The sequence below is a fragment of the Dermacentor albipictus genome, chromosome 1 (genome assembly GCF_038994185.2).
Source record: "Dermacentor albipictus isolate Rhodes 1998 colony chromosome 1, USDA_Dalb.pri_finalv2, whole genome shotgun sequence".
In the NCBI taxonomy this organism is placed as follows: domain Eukaryota; kingdom Metazoa; phylum Arthropoda; class Arachnida; order Ixodida; family Ixodidae; genus Dermacentor; species Dermacentor albipictus.
In genome coordinates, this window is record NC_091821.1 from 244794558 (window position 1) to 244815489 (window position 20932).

Genomic DNA, 20932 nt, shown 5'->3' on the forward strand with positions numbered 1-20932 from the left:
GTTTCCAATTTTGTGTGCTTCTCGCCAATTCTGTTGGTACCTAGTTTGAGTTCTTTGTTCCCTTATTGTCCGTGATCAGTTTTGTGTATGATTAAATGCTTGTTAATCCCCCTTCAACGAGTTGCTTCGTGATTGCCGACGCACCGATACACGGGCGTCTTGCTCGGGCTGACCAACCCTGAATAAATAAATGTTGTATAAAGACCTCTCGCTTGTAGGCCGGGGCGAAGCGTAAAGCGGACCCCCTGTGCTCCGTCGGCTTGCGCCTGGCAGCCGGGATCGGCGAGCGAAGTGTAAGATTTTTGTGACAATAATTGGCGTCCGCGACAGGACTTGGTCAGCCGCGTGTCGGTGCTGAGGATCCGAAGGAACTCTTTTGAGGGGTCGTGCTAGTGGCAAGAAGCCCACTGTTTCGTTGAGCACGATGGCAGAGGCAGAGTTTGATAAACTCGTTGATCAGGGACGGAGCTTCGGCTTCGAAGGTAAAGAATTGTTTTCTTGGATAGAGCAAGAGAGAGCTAGACGTCGAGAAGAGCGCAATGCAGAACGCACTTGGCGGAGGGAAGAAGCTGAACGCGAAAAGACTATGAGAGAGGAGGAGTCCAAATCAAAGCTCGAGAGGGAAAGAGAAGAGTCCACCTTGAGAATGGCTCTGCTTGAAAAAGAAAAGGAGGTGTTGTTGCTGAGGCAGCAACTCGGCAGTTCCTCGGAAACGGACTCTAGGTCCGGGTCGGAAGAGAGGGGGGCTATGCCGAGAAACAAAGTGAACCCGCACAAAGTTATGCCTGTGTTCAATGAGCAACGTGATGACCTCGACGCGTATTTGATGCGTTTTGAGCGCGTGGCTCGAGGTCAAGGTTGGCCACGAGACCAGTGGTCCACTGCATTGAGCCTGTGTTTGAGCGGTGAGGCACTGAGTGTTTTCAGTAGGATGTCCGCGCCAGATTGCACGGATTATGAAAAGTTAAAGCAAGCATTGATGCTACGTTTTAGAATGACCGAGGAAGGGTTTAGAGAAAAGTTTAAGGGTGCATCCCCTATGAACGGGGAAACGTGCTCCCAGTTTGTTACTCGGCTCACGAATTTCCTTGGGTGGTGGGTCGAGCTGTCCAACACCAAGAAGGAATACAATGATCTGTTCGAGCTGATGGTGAAGGACCAGTTTCTTTCAAGCTGCGCGGCACCACTAGAACTCTTCCTAAAAGAGAAAAGGGATGCTACTCTTCACGAAATGATAGAAAGAGCGGAGCATTACGTAGACGCGCATGGATGGGCGAATTTCGCAAGACGTCCAGCTGCGAAGATAGAGCCGTCAGCTACAATAGATGCGGAACAAAGAGCTGAAAGGAAAGACAGGGGCCAGTCAGCTGTCAAGGCGAGGGATCAGGAAGTGCAGAAATGCTTCCTTTGCTCTCGTACCGGACATCGAGCCGAAAACTGTAGCGTGGGCAGAGCGGAGGGCAACAACCAACCTCTGAAATGTTTCAATTGTGGCAAAAGCGGCCACACTAGTTGGAAGTGTTGGCAGAAGGGTCCAAACAAGCCAAAAGGCATGGCAGAAGAATCAGCGTCGTTGTGCATTGAGAATGGATACGTTGAGCTGAAGAATGGGGAAAAGGTCCCGGTCGTTGGCGCGGGCCTGACAGATGAGCCCGTAAATGTCAATGAGAAACTTCCAGTAGTCACCGGGGTGGTTGGTAACCAAAGGGTTCGGGTGCTTAGAGACACAGGGTGCAACACAGTGATAGTAAGGAGGAGTCTGGTCAAAGATGGTGATCTTACAGGATCCAACTCTCCTGTGTACCTTCTCGATCGGTCGGTTCTCCTGCTTCCAGAGGCTTGGATCAGCGTGGACACACCTTATTTCAAGGGCCGCCTTCGGGCGAAGTGTATGAAGGATCCCCTTTATGACCTGGTACTCGGCAACGTTGAAGGAGTTAGAAATGCCGCCGATCCGGATCTCGACTGGAGATTGGAGACGATGGCCGCGACTGTGCCCTCCTCGAAAGAAGTACAACCCTCAAGGGGTATTAGCGCTGAGCAGGGGTGCGAAACTGCTGGAAACGGGCGCTCGGCTGTCGCAGACCCGTATGGTGACCAGGCATACGCCGTAGTGACGAGATCGCAAGCTCGTGAGAAAAGACCGTTAAGGAGATTTCGGGTGTCGGAGAATTCAGACAACGTAAGCCGGGAAGACCTAATCAAGGAGCAGACTATAGGAGTCGGATAGACTAATTCGCGGAGGCGTGTTGTTATCACTGTATAATGATGTTTGTTTTTCTCAACGTCAGTGCTTCTATGTATTCATGCCACTGAGGATCTCATGCAGTATTTTTTATTATGTTCGTCCGTGTGTTCTGTATGGAGCCATTAGGTTTGGCTTTGTGTAGCTATGATATAATACGATGTGGTTGCTGTCTTTGTGCCGTGCGTTATCATGTGCTTCTTAGTATGGACAATACTGTGGACTTCGCGAGTGCAGTGGGTGCGCGTCAGCAGACAGTGCCAGAGAACTGACAGTGCCCATGAGACTGCAGGTCCAGATCCTCATGCCATTGGGATTGGACTATCTTTTTTGGACTACGCAAATGTGAAGTGTGCATATCCGCCTGTGCGTCCGTAGATTCTACACTAGTTTTGAGAGTACATTCTTGCTCTGACGTTCGACGCTCACAGGTTTCCTGTTGTTATTGTGTGTGATTTGTCGCTGGCCTGTGGCTAGTAAAATATTACGCTGTAATATTCTTGAGCGGGGAGCAGTGTCACAGACCGGCGCCAACCATGTTATATATATATTTCTTTAGAGTGTGTTTTTCGGGCATCCCGTTCCGAGTCTACGGGAAGAGGCCGCGAGAGAGGGCGGAGAGGACTGCCCAGGGTCGAGGGGCATCTGGAGACGGTCGCCTTTGTGAGCGGCGCAAGCGGCTGCTCTTCGGCGGCGGCTTCGTTGTCCCCTTCGACGGAGTCGGGGCTTGGCCGCGGTGTACTATTACCAGAGAGGAGCAGGCAGAGCGCACGGTGAAGAAGGTTGTGCGCCCTGTGTCCACTGTTCGGTTGCTTCCGCTGGTCGGGATCGCGGAGACGGCCGGGCCATAAATCGACAGTGCGCATGCTGTCTTCGGTGGCGCCGAGAGAAAAAACGCCTGTAAATAACCGCTGGGCACAGAACTTCTTTTCACCAGCGCCTTCCCGCCGCCAGCTCGTTAGCAGTTCGGTGGGAAGGAGCACAGTCGGTTGGAGACAGGCAGTGAAGAAGGTTGTGTGAGTCCTTGCGGCGGGCGGGGCCGAATTCCTGACGGCGAGGCGCGCGTTTCATCGCACCGGGCCCGCCGCCTTCGATGCATCGCCGCAACGACTGCCACACGAGCCGTCCCCGTTCTTCGCTGCGCTACGATATGGTCTGTCCGCCGGCTTGTCCTCTTCTTCTTTTCTGTTAACTATAAATGACTCGTTTGCCTCTAAACTCATTTGTTTACTGTTGTTGTAACCCTGCCTGATTATTGTGTGTTCTGGTCGTGTTTCCAATTTTGTGTGCTTCTCGCCAATTCTTTTCGTACCTAGTTTGAGTTCTTTGTTCCCTTATTGTCCGTGATCAGTTTTGTGTATGATTAAATGCTTGTTAATCCCCCTTCAACGAGTTGCTTCGTGATTGCCGACGCACCGATACACGGGCGTCTTGCTCGGGCTGACCAACCCTGAATAAATAAATGTTGTATAAAGACCTCTCGCTTGTAGGCCGGGGCGAAGCGTAAAGCGGACCCCCTGTGCTCCGTCGGCTTGCGCCTGGCAGCCGGGATCGGCGAGCGAAGTGTAAGATTTTTGTGACACACCAGTTTCGCCATATTAATTCCCAATGTGTACGACGAAGGGCAACAATAAATAGAAATCAGATATCGAACAAACTAAGACACAAATTCAATTCAATGACCCCCCCCCCCTCCTTGCCCACTTGGCACCTACGTCATCATTGTCGGGCCAGTTAACTCAGTTCTCGGTACATCATGAGTGGTCCTGAAGAGTTTCTGAACTGTCTGTTGTCTGAGAAGCTAACCCGAACAATAATTTGTAAAATATGCGGGTGGCTTGGCTACGCTATTCTGGGCTAATACTAAAGTACACAGATATACATTTCATTTAAAGATGCTCTCACAGAGCTTGGAATTTATTATTGCCCCCTTTTACATGTAAACATAAATTGAACAGCTATTAGCGTATTGTTGCGTAAGCCATTGTGTGCATAAAAAAACAAGAGAAAAAGATCAAGGCAGTTTTGCTCGAAGTGCGAAACAACGACATCAATAGCGATGTTTCGCGTTGCGCTTAAGCTCATCAGGCGGTGTTCTAAGAATTAGCACGCGGAGGCGACAGGTTGGCGCTACACAGCACGCAAAGCAGCTGCTGCAGCAGCGCATAAACAGCGCCGCTATATTAGGCGTCTTAACATTAGACGTCGTCAATATTAGGCGTCGTCGATAGAAGCGCCGCCACCGGCCTTGCGGCCGTCGCACCTCGATTAAGGTACCTCAACGGTCGCCCGTGTACCGTGCAATGAGGGCACGTTAAGGATACCCTGGTGGTCAAAATTAACCAGGAGTCCCCCGCTATACGGCGTGCCTTGCAATAAAATCGTGGTTTTGGCACTTAGAACCCCAGAATGCAGTGCCTCGGTGGTGCACGAGATCAGAGCAAAAGAAAACCGTCGGCGTTTGTATCTTACCCCCGTATTCAGAAATGCGCCTAAACTTGAAGCTTATGCTTAACTTGATCTAAATGACGCTTGTCGCGAACGCGCCGAAGCAAACGCAATGAGCGCCTCGGGCACGTTCACGCTTGGCGTCACTTAGATCACGCCAAGCATGGCTTACACATTTGGCAAACGCGCGGATTGTCAGCGAGAACGCTGCCCCGGCAGGGTGCGACCACTGTAGCTCCATCGTTTTTGCAGCCAAACGCACTGCGCATCTCTCGCACTAACCCTCCACGTGTGGGCCGCACATGCGCGGTCGATATCGTGACAGCACGGCGGCGGCGGCACGGATGCGCCTCGAATGTCTATATAATTGCTATCGCTGTAGATGAAAAAATGAAAACGATGCACAGTATCCGTAAAGTCATTTTTGAGAACTTGCATACTGTGAGACACCTATTACTGTTTTATGCGCATTTTCTTCTGAGCACCGACGAAAGGTGCGTTATTATTAGGCATATATGCATGTCATAATTAAAGCTAGTGAAAACCCTACCACAAGAACACATTTCTTTAGAATTTCATCAACAAAAGTGATCTAAATTTGAATAGCCTGTCAACGCACACCGATTATGGATATCATTAAACGTCGTGCTATATCGTTGCGGTCTCGCATTAATCGCCGTTGTTCCACTCCGTTCGAAAACAAATACTGCATCTTAGCGGCATTTCTAAACTGCAACATTACGTGAGGTAATGTGCTATTCAGTGAATAACATTAGTTTGTCTAATCTTATGCTTTCAGCGGCGGCAAAACGTAACGACACTATTGCGCTGTCGCAAATGACGCAGACTACTCGGTTCTTGCTTGGCGATAATGATATGGGCAGCGGTGTACTGCATTGCAAAGCAAGTAAAAAGTAATTTACCAAAACAGGTACTATGAGGTCGGCATACAGCTCTAAAAACTGTGCGACTTCATAGTGCGCGAACTGCTTCCGTGAGCTGCTCTAGACGAGAGTCCGAAGCGACATCGCGGGTGGAGACGGAAGAAGACGAAGAACGCTCTCGTGGGGATCGGTCACGGGACCTCGTGCATGGCATCCCCACGCTCGAGCCAGCCGTTCGAAATGGGGTGGCCGACGCTGAGCTCCAGGTTCCATTTCAGACACCGACAGCGACCCGGAGACGGTGCTGTGCCCACACAACCGAGCCCTTCGCACCGAGTGTCACTCCGTCACTGCCCCGGTGCCTGGATGAGGTACAGCGGACCACTCAAACGACGCCGCGTGATGGTACGAGGACGAATCCTGCCGCTCTGGGCCACCCGGCCCACCCTCAGGCGTACGCTGTGGCCTCCGCGGTACCGCCCTCTGGGTTCACTCTACTTCGTGCCTTTCCAGAGAGGAGGGCCATTCGAGGCATCGGGAGCATGCGGTGGGCCCAACGCGCAGGCAAAAATGGACAAGCCATTGCAGTTCGAGTGGAATGGGTGCACATTCGACCGGTACATACCTGCCGTGACCAAGGGAGCTGCCGCTGCCGTTGCTGCAGCTTCCACATGGCGCGTGGCTACTTCCGGTGAGCCACCCATTCCACCGCCACCGTTTGGCCGGCCCAAACCATTCGAGTGGCATCGAAGGTCCTCGCGCTCCCAGAGCCACCGAGAAAATCGTCAGCAAGCTTTCCCTCGGAGGGCTCCCGCACCACCATGGACGCCGGCCCCACTCCCGCGGGGCAGGCCAGGATCCGGGCCCGGAAGCAGTAAGCAGTTCACTGTCGCCGCCGTGGGCGTCACCAGAGGTGGTTTAGGACCATACCGGCCCAGGGTTCAGAATCCGAGGATTCCGCGAAAGAACAAGATGCCTGCAAGCCACGTGCACTTGCCACCTTTCCTGGCAAGCGCAGCCGCCCACCCAGGGCCGCCGCGCTCAGGAAAAACAACTACTCATTCTATCCTCGCTCAGGGCAGCCTTTGGAGCTGACGAAGAGAAACGAGGTGCCTGCTATGATTTCGCCGATGAACCAGGCTTCCGGCAGCGGCGGCAAGACCAGGGCCGCCGGAGGAGGAAAGATTACTGGGCCCTGGCCCACTGAACAGAAGGCGACACTGTCGCAGACGTCTGGTAGCACCGGACATTAAATGTATTTATATTTTCTATGAGATGCCTCTTTTATCTAATGTGAGATGTGTAGGGAGTGATAAGTGCGCTGCGAGGAGCAGGTGTTGCTGTTACAACCGGTGCAATAGCAACACCTCCTTCAAGCCATTTTTAGGCCTGCGCGTCACGTGACATGACGTCGGCCACGTCACGGCCCGCCAACCGACCATTACGCCTACCTTCGCGCGCCCGACATGCGATATGCACATTGGCGCTTTAGCCGAAATCATTGTAAATATAAGGCGTGTTTTATGTTCTAGGTTCTGCGCTAAAAGTGTCCCGGTAGTTCTCTGACACGAAAAGTCGCACTGCAACGTCAATACACATTCGGTATTAATGGGAAGGAAAGCTGCCACTGAAATTGATTTAAAAAAAAAACAAAGTTTAGGAGCCCGACCGGCGCCTCCTGCAGGGGTGAGATGACGTAAGGCGTAGCAGTTCTTGTATGCGTTTGCAGCTTTGACAGGCGCGGAGACACTTTTTTGTAGAGCTTGAGAATTAACGGCGGCAAGTGTTGCTGACGAATGATTGATGTTACCCGGTGTCTTCTGGATGTGCCAGGATTCCAAAAGGAGCCGCCGCCGGTAGTTTTCTCTGTCCTAGAGGACAGTGCCGTCATGGCTAACCTGGTGATCAAAAAACCCGTAGTGTTCTGTCACAGTACTGCGTTCTCTGTTTAGGATAGCGAAGGTAATTCTTCTGTTGAATTCTTTCATGGAAGTTTTTAATCTCGCCAATATACGACGCAGGGAATTCGGTGCATGTAATCTTGTACACAATGCCTTGTGCCTTTTTTGTCAGAAACGCGGGCTTTTGACTACCAGGTGGTTGTCACCAACCAGGCAGATGTCTGCCGAATGCCTACCGTTGATTCTAGGCGTTCGGGCATTCTTCGTCTAGTACTGATTTTTCAGCTGGACGAGCCACTAGGAACTGCTCCACAGTTCTTGTTGTCTCCAAAATGGTTCACGCCCACTACGTGGGATCGGCCAAGAATGAGGCACTTATCTCGCTTAATTTTTGAACGGTTCATTGCACATGTGGCAGCCTTACCTATATTTGGACTGTATAAAGCCGTTCGTGTAAAAATAAAATGATTACAAAGTGAAAGAAAATATTTATTTCAATCAACTATTAGAATATATGCGATGCGCACAGCATACACCATTCCGACTTATGTTAGAGAATACGTGACCTATACCCAGCAAGACTAACGCAACATAAAATGAACGCAGTGAAATGCAAGCATCGAACTTTCAAAGCGGAAATGAGCGAAAGTTATGTTGTTTTCGCTGTTGTGGCCACAAAAACATAAATTTTTATCTTTTCCGTTGAGAAAGTAATTTTTTCTTTGTGCCAGTGCTGTCGTCTTCCTTTCTTTTAACTTGTACTTAACCATCCCTTCAGAAACGTCATGTTAGTAATCTTGTATAACTGATCAAAAACGCACATGACATCCAAGAGGGGGGAGTATCTTTGGTGTTGATGAGATAACACGCACATGTTTTTTTTAATGCACTGAGGAATTCATATCATAGATACATCTTTGGAAATAACTGTCGCCTATTTTGATGACCTGTGCTTCGAAATAACAGGCACTGACTGTGAGGTGATCAACAATTGTGACAGAAGCTTTCAGCGAAGGTATACTGTGCAGGTCTTACGTTCATGTTTCCGGCAGCGAGGTTACTCGGAGGCGCACATTCAGTTCCCTAGGAGTGAAGAAACATGGCTCTATCTGCGGAACTTCGTATGTTGCCACAAGTTTTTTGGAGGCCGAAGAAAGTTGTGAAGATTTTTGCAGGCTTCCGTGCACAGTTTCGCGTCGTCTGTGTTCTGGTTTTGAAAGGAGACTGCGACAGCCAATACATCCTCCTTGGCTCGAGAATAACATAAGACGCGACTGCCACCAATACATCCGACGCATCGGATGTTCTGAGTGCGGGGAAGTTTAGGAGGCAGTGGGTTGCAGTTCGGAGGTACAACTACTCGTACGTACCTCTGTCATTGCTTCTTAAGGGTGCGCTGTACTTAACCAGGCTCTTCAAAATCAGGTCGAGTTGGACGGCAGGGATGCAGAACGTGCAGGCGACTGTAAGACGAAGCGGTAGAAAAGTAGAGCTCGCGTAGCCTCATGGGCCTTCTCGTTTGCGCGGATACCATCGTGACCCGGGACCAAGTGAATGATCCCTCTCTTGGCTGCAGTTGCATTATCAGCTGCCGCGTTGCATAACTGTTTGATCTGAAGTGGTGGAGTGCACTTAATGGTGGTATTAATGCGGTTAGCGTTCTATGCCTACTTCAGGTACTTTGAGCCTATCTATCTATTTTGACTCTAGTGCCGACCCAGCGACCCAAGTTTTCTACGAACTTGGGCTGATGAGTATCAGGTCGGGGTTGTGGTGACGTCGTGGTTGTTCCATCGTCATCACTCTAGCTTCCTCATCCGACTCTCGTCATGCAGCAGTCGTCACGCCATCGTTGCCATACACTCGTCTTCATACCAGTGTCATCACGACATCGTCGTCACGCTGTCAGCACACCATCGATCGTCATCATTTGAGAAGCGCCATCCAATGGTCGTCGCGCCGTCGTCATCATAACGAACTACGTCATCCCATTGACGTCATTGTTTCTTGGTCATTTTATCGTAATCATGGTGTCATACAATCGTGATTATGTCGCCAGTGTCATGCCATCGTCTTCACTGCGTAGTCATCATACAGTCGCCGTCATGCATTCGCTGTCATACCACCGTCATGATTCCTTCGTAGTCGTTGTATCGTTATCATTCCAGCTTCGTCATCCGCCTCTCGTCATGTTGTCGTCGTCATATGGTCGTCGTCATACCGCCTTTGTTGTTCCATTGACGAAATTACTTCTTCGTCAATCCGTCGTCATAAAGCTGTCGTCATTCAATCGGGATTATACCACCATTACCATCGTCGTCATGCACTCGTCTGCATCCCATTGTACTTATGGTGTCTTCACGCTGGCGTCGTTATACCACCGTCATCAATTCAGAATCATTATCCTATTATCGTTGTGCCGTCGTCATCCCACCAGCTTCGTCGTTCCATCGACGCCCATGATTCCATTGTCATCACTGCGTCATTGTCATACAATTGTCGTCATGCCGTCATGGTCATGACCGACCCTGGCGGGCGAGCATTATAGCAAATTGGTCCGATCCCGGAGGCTGTGTATGTCGCCTATAACCGAAACATTCCCAGAATGACCGCTACACAGCCTAAATGAAGTTTTCTTGAGCCATATGGTGCGTCACTAAATTGCTTGAATGTCAGTCTAATTAACATCGACAATCATCGCTAGATGGGCTCTGCAGCAATAAATTTAGACTGCAATACGTTCGGCATCTCGGTCCATATTGTCTTCAACATGTTCTTACTGGCAGGGGGCATTGAACTGAATTCGTGTCCCTAAACGACACAAATTTTGAAGCAGCTCAAGGATAATGCAGCTGATGTTACAGATATTAAAGAAACCCGGTTAACTCACATGGGAAAAAAATTGGACACTGTCTAACTAGAAAACAGGCTAACGCCGCATCAAGAACAGATTATCCTGATTGGTGATATGCTCCAAACGCCTGAGAGAAGAGCCGATGAACTAGAAAACCATATATCACGGTGGAATTTGATAAGTTACGGGGCTTCCGGAACTTGAAGTGGAAATCAGTGATTCACTGGAAAGAGTGTAAGCAAGGATATTTTTCAAGGCATTTTAAAACCTGACCACGTCGCCGCTGAGCGCATTCACAGGCTAGACAGGCCGGTAAGTAATATAGCCTGACCGGTGATGCTGAAGCTTTTGGACGCAAGAAACAGAACGGTTAGTTTGAAAAGAAGATACAAACTAAAATAAACATGGTGTCTTCTGGCGAGGATTTTTCACGAAATGTTCGCAACTTAAGAAGGAAGATTATGGAAGAAGCGCGAAAGCGAACCGTGATGGACGTGAACGGAGTTCTTCGGTATTTGATAAGTTGTATATCAAGACAGTCGCCTACATTTGGGTTGAAAAAATTATAAAATACCTGTTAGAAAAAACGGCAACAAAAAGCCAAGCCGACCTTTTACGTGGAGGCACAGGCAGGAGCGGAACCAAACGCAAGGAAATTTAGCAATTCTGCTTTATTGACGAGTCCTTTGTTTTATGAGCAATCTATTTTTCTACCTTGAATTAAAACTGATGGTCCTAATGAGAAGGGCATGAAAATAATTAATGTTGGTGCGCGTAGCTTGGTTAGCAGGACTCGCTTGAAATAGCTTTGTTCGATTATGGTCCACGCATCGGTGCAGAAGATGAACAGTTTTAATGCGAAGCTTCCCTCGTGAACCTTCCCGGACTTTGGTGAGCATGGCTGATGCTTGTGCTGCTGAATCGCTCATACACAGAACAGCACTCGCATAACACATAGGCTTATGCGTAAGCACCATCTGTCCTACCCCTACAGTTTCCGGCAACGCTTTATGCCTCCTCTCCCATGGTACGTGTGACGTGGCTGTTCGGTCGGTTTCTGGCCAAGTAAAGTTGGGGCCGATCCTGGAGACAGTACGCGAAGGGGCGTGGGTCGCTGGGTGTGGCTCTCTGCATCTTGCGAAGCAGAAACATAATTGCTATGTTGAGAAACGTGGGCAGATGATCAGTTGCATAGCATTTCATTAACCGCTCCACAATTATTCTAATAGCTCGTTGATCTGCATTTTTACAGCAATTATTAAGCCACTTCACGAAAGCTTTTGTATAGATTCGTAAGTGCGCTTTGCATCTGCATAATTGTTTCATGCAATTAGCATTCTTTGCTTTCTTCAGGCGTTTTGAGCATATCTATCTATCTATCTATCTATCTATCTATCTATCTATCTATCTATCTATCTATCTATCTATCTATCTATCTATCTATCTATCTATCTATCTATCTATCTATCTATCTATCTATCTATCTATCTATCTATCTATCTATCTATCTATCTATCTATCTATCTATCTATCTATCTATCTATCTATCTATCTATCTATCTATCTATCTATCTATCTATCTATCTATCTATCTATCTATCTATCTATCTATCTATCTATCTATCTATCTATCTATCTATCTATCTATCTATCTATCTATCTATCTATCTATCTATCTATCTATCTATCTATCTATCTATCTATCTATCTATCTATCTAATCTTATGCCGACCCAGCGGCCCAAGTTGTCTACCAGCTTGGGCCACTAGGCATGTGCTTGTGGTCGTACTGCCGTCGTGGGTGTTCTATTGCAGTCATTCCAGCTTCGTCATCTGACTCTCGTAATGCCATAGTCCTCACGCCTTCTACACCCGACCCAATGGGCTAAGTTCTTTACCAGCTTGGACTAGTATACGTAGGTATATATGTGCTCGTGGTCACTACACCATCGTGGGCGTTCCAGCGTCGTCATTCCGATTACGTCATCCCGCCGTCATCACGCCATCGTCGTCATCTCATTGACATAATACCGTTGGTGCTCTTTAGTCATAACCGGCCCTTGCGCCAATAAAATCCATAAATCATCATCATGTCTTTTTCATGTCATCGTCGTCATTGCGTCGTCGTCAGGCATTCGTTGTCACACTGTCGTCATTAGGCCACCGCAGTCGGTCCCTCGTCGTCATTCTCACTTCGTCATCAAGCTCTCACCATGCCATCATTCTCACACGGCCGTTGTAATACGATTGCTGTCATGCCGCTCGTATCACGCTGTCGTTCTAACATCCTGATCACTTCAGCAGCGTCTTCCCATTATTTGTCGTCGTCATACCGGTCATATCGGCTTTGTCGTTGCATCGACGTCTATCCTTCTTCGTCATTCTATCGTAATCACGCTGTCGTCATTCAATAGTGATTATGCCGCCGTTGTGATGTCATCGTCATTTTCGTGTTGTTGTCATTCCAGTTTCATCATCCGGTTGTAGTCATAACGTCGCCGACACGTCATCTCCGTCAAAAATACGTCGTCATCCCATTGTCCACGTGCCATCGTCGTCGTGCCGGCTTTGTCGTTCCATCAACGTCATTTCTTTATTGACACTCCATCGTCGTCACTGCGACATCTTCATACAATCCTCGTGATTCTGTCATGCTCATGGGCGGCCTTGGCAAGCGAATGTCACAGCGAAGTGGTCCGATGCCGGAGACAGTGTATGTCGCATGTAGCCGGAGCGAAGGAAGTCTCAAAAGGACCTGTACATATTTTAAAGAAACATTGCTTGAGCATCAGGGTGTGTAGCTGCTTACCTTGAATGCTAATCGCATTGCCGTCGACATTCATCTTGAGATGGGTTCTGCCATAATTTTTCTGTGTCGGTGTTACTCGGCAAGACAGCGGCAACCACGCTCAGCAAAGTGATGCGAAGAAGGCTAAGAAAGCTTCGTTTTAAAATAATTACGAATACGACGGTGGGATCGAACCTCGGTCTCCCGGCACAACAGCTCGATCGGCGCTCTAACCACAAGGCCGGAATCGCGCGCATGCCTGCTTATCACGTGCCAGTGCCAACTGTATACTCCGTTTCATACTTAGCGTGCAACGCTGTTGAGACAGGTGAGAAGTTTGGTCATCGAAATACGCGCGCGCTTCGTGGTCAAGCAATTGGTTCCGCATTCGGGTCTGATGTACGAATGGCTTCTTCGCCCATTTCATTCAGATAATATTGCAATTGAAAGACCTTTATAGCCAAAGTTAAAATTAAATTCTGGGGTTTAACGTAGCCGAAACGATGATCTCATGAGGCACGCCTTAGTCGGGGGGGGGGGGGGGGACTCAGGATTAATTTGAGACACATGGGGTTCTTCAACATGCACCTCAATCTAAGTGCACGAGTGTTTTTTGCATTTCGTCTTTATCAAAATAGGGCCGCCGCGACCAAGATCGAGCCGGTGACTTCTGAGCTCAGCGGTGCAACGTCATAGCCACTAAGCTACCACGGTGGATGTGATCAAAATGACTTTCCACCGGACTGGTATCCTCTTTTCAAGAAGTGTATTTGTTGCCTCAGTTTTAGAGAACTGCTGTTTGCGTTATTAATTGTTCGCGATGTGTGGCATTTTGTATTCTGCTTGCAGACGTGGTCATCGCTGTTTCGATTGTCCGCTACGTGCGTATACACTTCATGCACGTATGTTTTTTTTTGGTATCCATAATCAATTATATTAAAGAAAAAACAAAGCGTTTCGTGGTCAAGTTGAAAATATTCAGTTAGACGCCTGAATTTACCTTCACCATGAAACGCTTTTTTGTTCATGGCACGTCATGAGGGTCATTCTACGCCAAACGTCCTAGACACTGCACTCGACCCTCTATATTACGTTCTAAAAAATCCTAGTCAATTACTTCACTTCACTATTTGTCCTCCTAGGTTATTTATGCAAGAAATAATTTTCTGTCTCTTACAGCGATTTGAATATTGCAACAGTGACGAAAACTTGTGTTGAAAGGAAATGTCAGCAAAATTAAAATACTAGTGGAGCGCATGAAAATCTGCTATAGTTGCTAGAAAAGCGATCACACTTTCTTATTCCAGTTGAGACCGCTACATTGTCTCCCAATGTGCGTTGTGGTGCTGAAATACGGCGATTCTGGGCCAATATTGAATTTTAAAAAATTCTTGCACCCTTTACAAAACCGATACAACTGTGTCATTTAGTTGTATAGCTAGCGATAAATGAGTAAAAAAGTATTGAAGTGGATGGGCGAGCATTTTCGAAGCGGAAGAGGCCTTAACATCGAAAAATGCGCGAAATGCCTCCTGTTTAGGCGCATGTAGCTTGTCGATGAGGCCCAAGTAAAGATTAAATTTTCATCAAATTTTCAGAAATTTATTTCTGAAAGTTTAATCGGAGCAATTTTTGTTTTAGGCGAGAGAAAAAAAAATCTTTATATTGAGAGTCCGCCGCGTCCTAAGGCGCCAGGTCGTAAGGCCGCTTCACTGCAAAAGGCGCTTCTCCAGGGCAACAGACCACATGCTGCTTTGTGCTCTTGCATTGTGGGCAGCTTTAAGACAGTGTGGCTAGCTGGCACCACATATCGGAAGGGCATCATCGGCAGCCGATTGATACTAGGAGCTGCTACTTCAGAGCTTACAGGTTGTGTGTCCAGTTTTGGCGCTTTCGGGAGGTTTCCGTTTTCACTGCCGGCGCCGACGTACGGGCTTCGCCATTTGAAATGTCCGTGAGGCTCAGGAGAAGGTGATCCCAGCGTTGTCGGTCGTCAGCGATGATGTTACGAAATGGTCAAAGGTGCGCCTACGTTTCAGACTCGAACCTTGCTGATAGTTCTTTTTTCTTTTTCAGCCTTTCTTTCTAGGGACGGGGGCTCTCGTAGCACGTATATAACTTTGCTCTTCCTTTCCGCCCACGTAGAAAGCTGATGGGGGTGTAAATATGTGTCCTTGGTATGAGGTGTTTGAAGACAGGGCCTGGCTGCCGACCACGTCACGGTGCAAGCGCTCTTCCCATGAGACCTTGCAAAAAAGTTCCATTCGGCAAGTAAACTTTCGGCAAGTAAAACTTTCATGACAAGTAAACTATCATGGTAAACTTTCGTGGCAAGTAAACTTTCAAATTTATGACACCATGAAAGTAAACTTTCATGGTGTCATAAATTCGGCAATTTTTATTGTTCTTGTGCAATGATGATGCACTGTCAGAAAAATAGTGCATTTTTCTCACAGCATGAAGTTGATGCTCCAGAACTTCCACGAGTTGAGCTTGAAAAGTAGCCACTGCAGTATGTTATCGAGACTGTGCCAAATCAGAGCCTGTGAGTTCACACAAAGCGGGACAGTTTATTCGGTAGAAAAAAACAAGGCATATACCGGGCCTTCAAAGTTGTATGCCTCTCAAGAATGTTAATAAAAATGTACAGCCAGCTCCCCAAATGCTGCTTACAGGGGCGTTTTGTGTGGTTTGGCGTTTTCGCGACATAGTGAACAGATCGACAACTTATATATATATATATATATATATATATATATATATATATATATATATATATATATATATTCTCCCCCCTGCCATGTGAGGTCGCCGATTCCCTTTAGCACGCCAGTCTATTATGACGGGTGGAGCTGATAACAGCTGCGCTCCTTCTTACTAAAAGGAGACTGGCATGCATACTCCGTGCCCCCCGCACCCAGATACCACATATGAGAGTTTGCCCCTTGTGCAAAGACTTCCGCCTCGGAATGCGAAAACAGTGTAATGAGGGCCAAATTTGACTGAATATCTCGAAACACAATCGCTTCAGAATTATAAAACAAATTGGAGAAGACTTCGAATACGCTTGCCTTCAAGTTTTGTTTTTTATATACATCCACAGCAACACCGGGAAATCAAGAACAGTCAACATATGCATAAACGCGAGAGTAGGGAAACCGAGGGGTCCGATTTTGGAGCTCAGCTCTTGGGCTCCCGTTCCCTCGGCGAGCGCCGTCCCCGCGGTCCCATCACGTCAGTTTGATCAAAGTGCTACGGTGTGCAAGAAAGGAAACAATATGGGGCACCGATAGCGGCGCGTGCGCATGTTGCCCTACACTGCTGACTAGGCCGACCGACCATCATTCGCTGCCAAGTGCACGAGAGCTCGGAGCTGTATAGGCCACGCATGTGCGTTCCGCGCAACTTCAGCAAATCTTTTTTTATCTCCGCGCTTTCATTCCACGCGCTCTTTCTTTTAAGCGTTGCAGGCCTAAGCAGAGACGAAGATAAAATTAATTACGGGGTTTTACGTGCCAGAACCCACGATACGATAATGAGGCATGGCTTCGTGGGGCACTCCGGTTTTATTTTCATCACCTAGGGTTCTCTAACGTGCGCCTAAATGCGTTTTTCGCACGTCGCCCCCCAATCGAAATGCGACCGTTGCGGCCTGAATCGAATCCGCGACCTCGGCAGCGCAACAGCATATATAGCCACGGGACTACTGCGGTGTTTAAGTAGAGAAGGAATTTGAACTGGCTCGTCCACGACTGTGTCCAGATGTATATGCATTTATCTGATCCCAAATTGGGATTCGCACGCGACCAATAGACATGCTGGTCAGTGTTGGTGAAAGGGGCACATGTCCTGCTTGCGCACACAGCAACTACATAGTGTACGTGCATCGCTCAGGATGGGCGCCTGAAATGTTCTGCAGCAGTATTAAGGGTCACTCGGAGTTTTTCGGGTGGCCTTCCTTTGTGTATTGGACACGCGCAATGCTGCTCGCACCCTCAGTACCCTCGCGACAAACTGCGCATTCTGCATGACAGGGCCGTTGGCCGGAGAATTATCGGCAATATTCGACTCGCTTTGCCATCAAATCGACAAGAGCTGGTGATCCAGCAGCCGTGACTACATCTGCTTGTTCTCAGCAGCAATCAGCGCAAGCAATGAAGCACAAATTCAACACGTGTTCTGCTCAGAATGTATACCAGAAAAGCGGGGAAACGTTTATTGTGGAACAGTCGGGGAAAAGTTGTTGCAACGCGACACATACGTACACACGAGGCGGTGCACGTTTTATGTGCGTACAAGCACGAGGCTTCCTAAGAAGAAGTTAAATTCTGGCGTTTTAGGTTCCAAAAAAAACCACGGTTTGATAATGAGGCACGCCGTAGCGGAGGACTTCGCATTAATTTTGACCACCAGGAGTTCTTTAATGTGCACCTAATGCGCGGTACGCGAACCAACTAACTTTTTACTTAATGATATTACGGCACGTGTTTAAATCCACGAATTATAGCCAGTGACTATGCAAACCGCATCCACTTGGAACGAATTCTCTTGGACTGCACCAGTTTCAAGATATTAATCTTCAAGGTTACCGACGAAATGTATAGGCGTTCCGCTTGTTTCTTTTAAGGAAACGCTGTTTTATGCATTGAAGCACAAGCCTAACCGGAACACCAATGGTCGGACACATTGAAAATTAATATCTCGAAACTGGTGCAGCCAAAGACAATGCATTCCAAGTGGATACGCCTTGCAAAATTACCGGCTATAATTCGTAGATTCAAATACGCGCCGTAAAATCATTAAATAAAGAGTTATTTGTGGTAATTAGGCTAATTATTTAATCAGGCATTTCGAATTCGCGTTGAAGTAGTGGCCGCCTCATGGAGTTATATAGATCAAGGGTTCGAATTTTGCTATCTGTGACAGGCAATCTTGAAAAATATTTTGGACCTCCTAAAAAAAAAAAATCTCGTGGTATATATGTCAAGAAAGTAGTTCCTCGGATTCGGTGCTTGATTAATTGAAAGTGCAGGCGCAGGTAGAAAAGCAAAAACAAAACTTTGATTTCGACGTTTCCGCCAGTGTACGGCCTTCATCAAGAGTAGGCAATTGCAAGAGCCCAGAGTTCAACTTACACATTATCTGTGCAAGAGTGAAAGAAATTTAAAGAAAAAAACGAAAAAAAAACCGTATAGCGTCATGAAAAGCAACACGCGCGCATTCACTCAAGTAGAGAAAAAAAGAGAAAGGGAAAATAAAGTGTAGCATAATACAAACACGCGTACAATACCGGGTCATGAATACCAATAACAACAGCTCTGAGTGCTTCCAATCGCAGTCTTGATGAAGGCCGAAATGTCGAAATCAAACGTTCGCTACATATATCTATATATATGTAACGTTTCCAAAGGCTACAATATTTCGCGCCACAATTGGTTTCCTCGTACGCGAGCGTCTGCAAGCGCTCGATTTAGGTCTATGCTTGCGGCTCTATCTATAGTCGTGATAACGTAGTCCTCGCAACAACTCTTGTGCCGCAATATCGCGACCTTCGCTTCCTTCCATGATGCTGTGCCAAGCTATCCGAAGTATAGAAAGCACCCCCCCTCGACAGCACTTACTTTATGCCGACGCGCTCCCGTGCGTGTCCCGGCATTGAGCCATCGTAAGCCCGATGCCGGGGAATTCACGGAGTTGCTTGCGCCATGCGAAGTGTACATCAGCAGGCCTTGCGAATTATTACCGTATTATCGTATTACAAATTATTATCGTTAGGAATTATCATATTACCTGCAGTACCTTGCGCTGAAGCGCGGGCGCCGAGTCACGACCGCACCGGCCGGTGTTCTTGCTGCCGGCGAGTCGTCTTCATCGTCGGCGTCGCGTTGCAGGTTGCACCGAGAGGCCACGCGAGGAGCCGAGGTCGAAAGCGCGCAGCCTTTGTCACTGGCATCACACAACACGCTTAGCATATCCGAACGAGAGGTTGTCTCTTGAGCCTCGAGTCCTTTCGTGCTGCAACATGAGTGCGAGCCGCACGTTCTTTGTAGCCGATATGCCCGCTCGCACACGGGGCGCGGACCGATCGGCGCTTATCGGGCTCTTCCCGGGCGCGCCGATAAACGACGCTGTGCAATTAAAAACAATAGATCTGTCCGCGCGGGGCTCCAGTGGAAATGACGGCGCGACAACGGCACTTGACCTGTAGCCGATAGCGTTGTATCTGTCCCCGCCCCGACGGTCGGCAAACAAAAAAAACTTCCTTGCCTCAAAGCGTGTACCTCCATGGTGTCCTGCGAGGACCCGCCGCATACGCCACGCTTGGTCAAGCAAGGCGATGGCGCGGACTCCGCCGTTAAACTCCCCCGGACTTCTTCGCATCGTTTAATTTTTCTACGTGTAAATCGGGCGCCGCAAGCGGTATGAGTCGGCAACTCAAATGCATTTCAATCAGCGCGATGATTGGACCATATGCGTATGTGCTAAATGACTTGCCGTAAACACGCGTTGCTGTTAGAACGCAGCCCAGTTGCTCGCGCACTCGCGGTGCGACACCGAGTCACTCACCTTCCAAGGCTCGCCGCGCATGATTTCCGATGACTCGCCACCGCACCTTAACAGCCGACGCTCCCGAGTTCGCGGCAAAGCAGAAGGTCAATGATCCAGGTAAACAACAACAAAAAAAATAGATGTAGCCTTATCTTTTGGTTTTTGCCACGCACGCTGCGCTGCAGCAGATCGAACGGAGGCGTCACTGCAGTAGCTCCCATGATTGTAAAATCGATAGTTCCGATGGTTATCCTGGTTTAGATCGTCAGGGTACAAGGGATGCAGAGGCAAATTTTCAAACGCCTTCTGCAGCGTTCTTTAACAAAACTAGTCGAATATTTCTGTTCTGTTTTTGTTTTTGCCGAGGTGACGGCAAATCTTTTTCTCTGGTTCCTTGGAGTGCTAGGAATGAAAGTTAAACAATTAAATAATCATGTAATCAATCATTGTTTATTTACCGCAATGGTAATTACACTTGAGTGAGAAACACGTAAACAGAGAGTAAAACATTTTATTTTTGTGACCTAAAAGGCGCATGTCGGTTGCGCTCAGGGCCATACGTTAAGAGCTTTGTAATTATCCGTCTTTGGAGGGATGACTACATGCTGGAGGAAGCTGCCTTCAATCAATGGCCCTATGGTCTATTTAGAAAAGCTGCTTCGATAGAAATCTTCGGTTATTGCTGGTCTTGACGTTATGAAACCGTGGTCAGCCACCCGGCATTGGATGGAAATGTGAGACGGGTGTTGGTGGGGAGAAGATCATGGAGAAGGAGGGCACTTCTATAGAATATTTTAGTATTGGGGCATCCGCCATAGTGAATTCAGGGCGACGGACACTCTGGGATGAGGTTTCGTAGAAGGTGAAGAGGTGAGGTTGCGTGAAAAGTGTTAGTATCTGCAAATGTTCGTGCTTTGTCGCATGGTGCAGATGTTCAGCTTCATCAATCAATCAATCAATCAATCAATCAATCAATCAATCAATCAATCAATCAATCAATCAATCAATCAATCAATCAATCAATCAATCAATCAATCAATCAATCTGTGTTAATTGTTAACTACCACAAAACATTAAACGTTTACATGAGAAACTGTGTCGGTGGAGCTCAGAGCCGTACGTTGAGGCGCTTGCTGTTATCTCTTTTTTGAGGGAAGAGTACATTCGAGGGACGCTGCGTTTAGTCAATGGCCCCGTGGCCATGGTCGAAGAGCTGCTTCGATGAAATTGGCCTGCATGAACTTCAAAAACATCACACTACTCC

At 47.9% G+C, this 20932-nt stretch overlaps 1 protein-coding gene across 2 annotated transcripts in view; it reads right to left on the reverse strand.

Moving 5' to 3' along the window:
- Window positions 1-19474, reverse strand: part of LOC135907927 (unextended protein-like) — a 67449-nt gene extending 47975 nt beyond the window's left edge. The window contains exon 1 of one of the 2 annotated variants that reach the window (XM_065439716.1): window positions 18919-19474. In XM_065439716.1, the coding sequence (XP_065295788.1) occupies window positions 18919-19091 (173 nt within the window). In that variant the 5' untranslated portion in view covers window positions 19092-19474. Of the gene's footprint in view, window positions 1-18909 lie in introns of both variants that reach the window. The other variant, XM_065439715.1, reaches the window with a different exon arrangement.
- Window positions 19475-20932: the final 1458 nt, after the last annotated feature.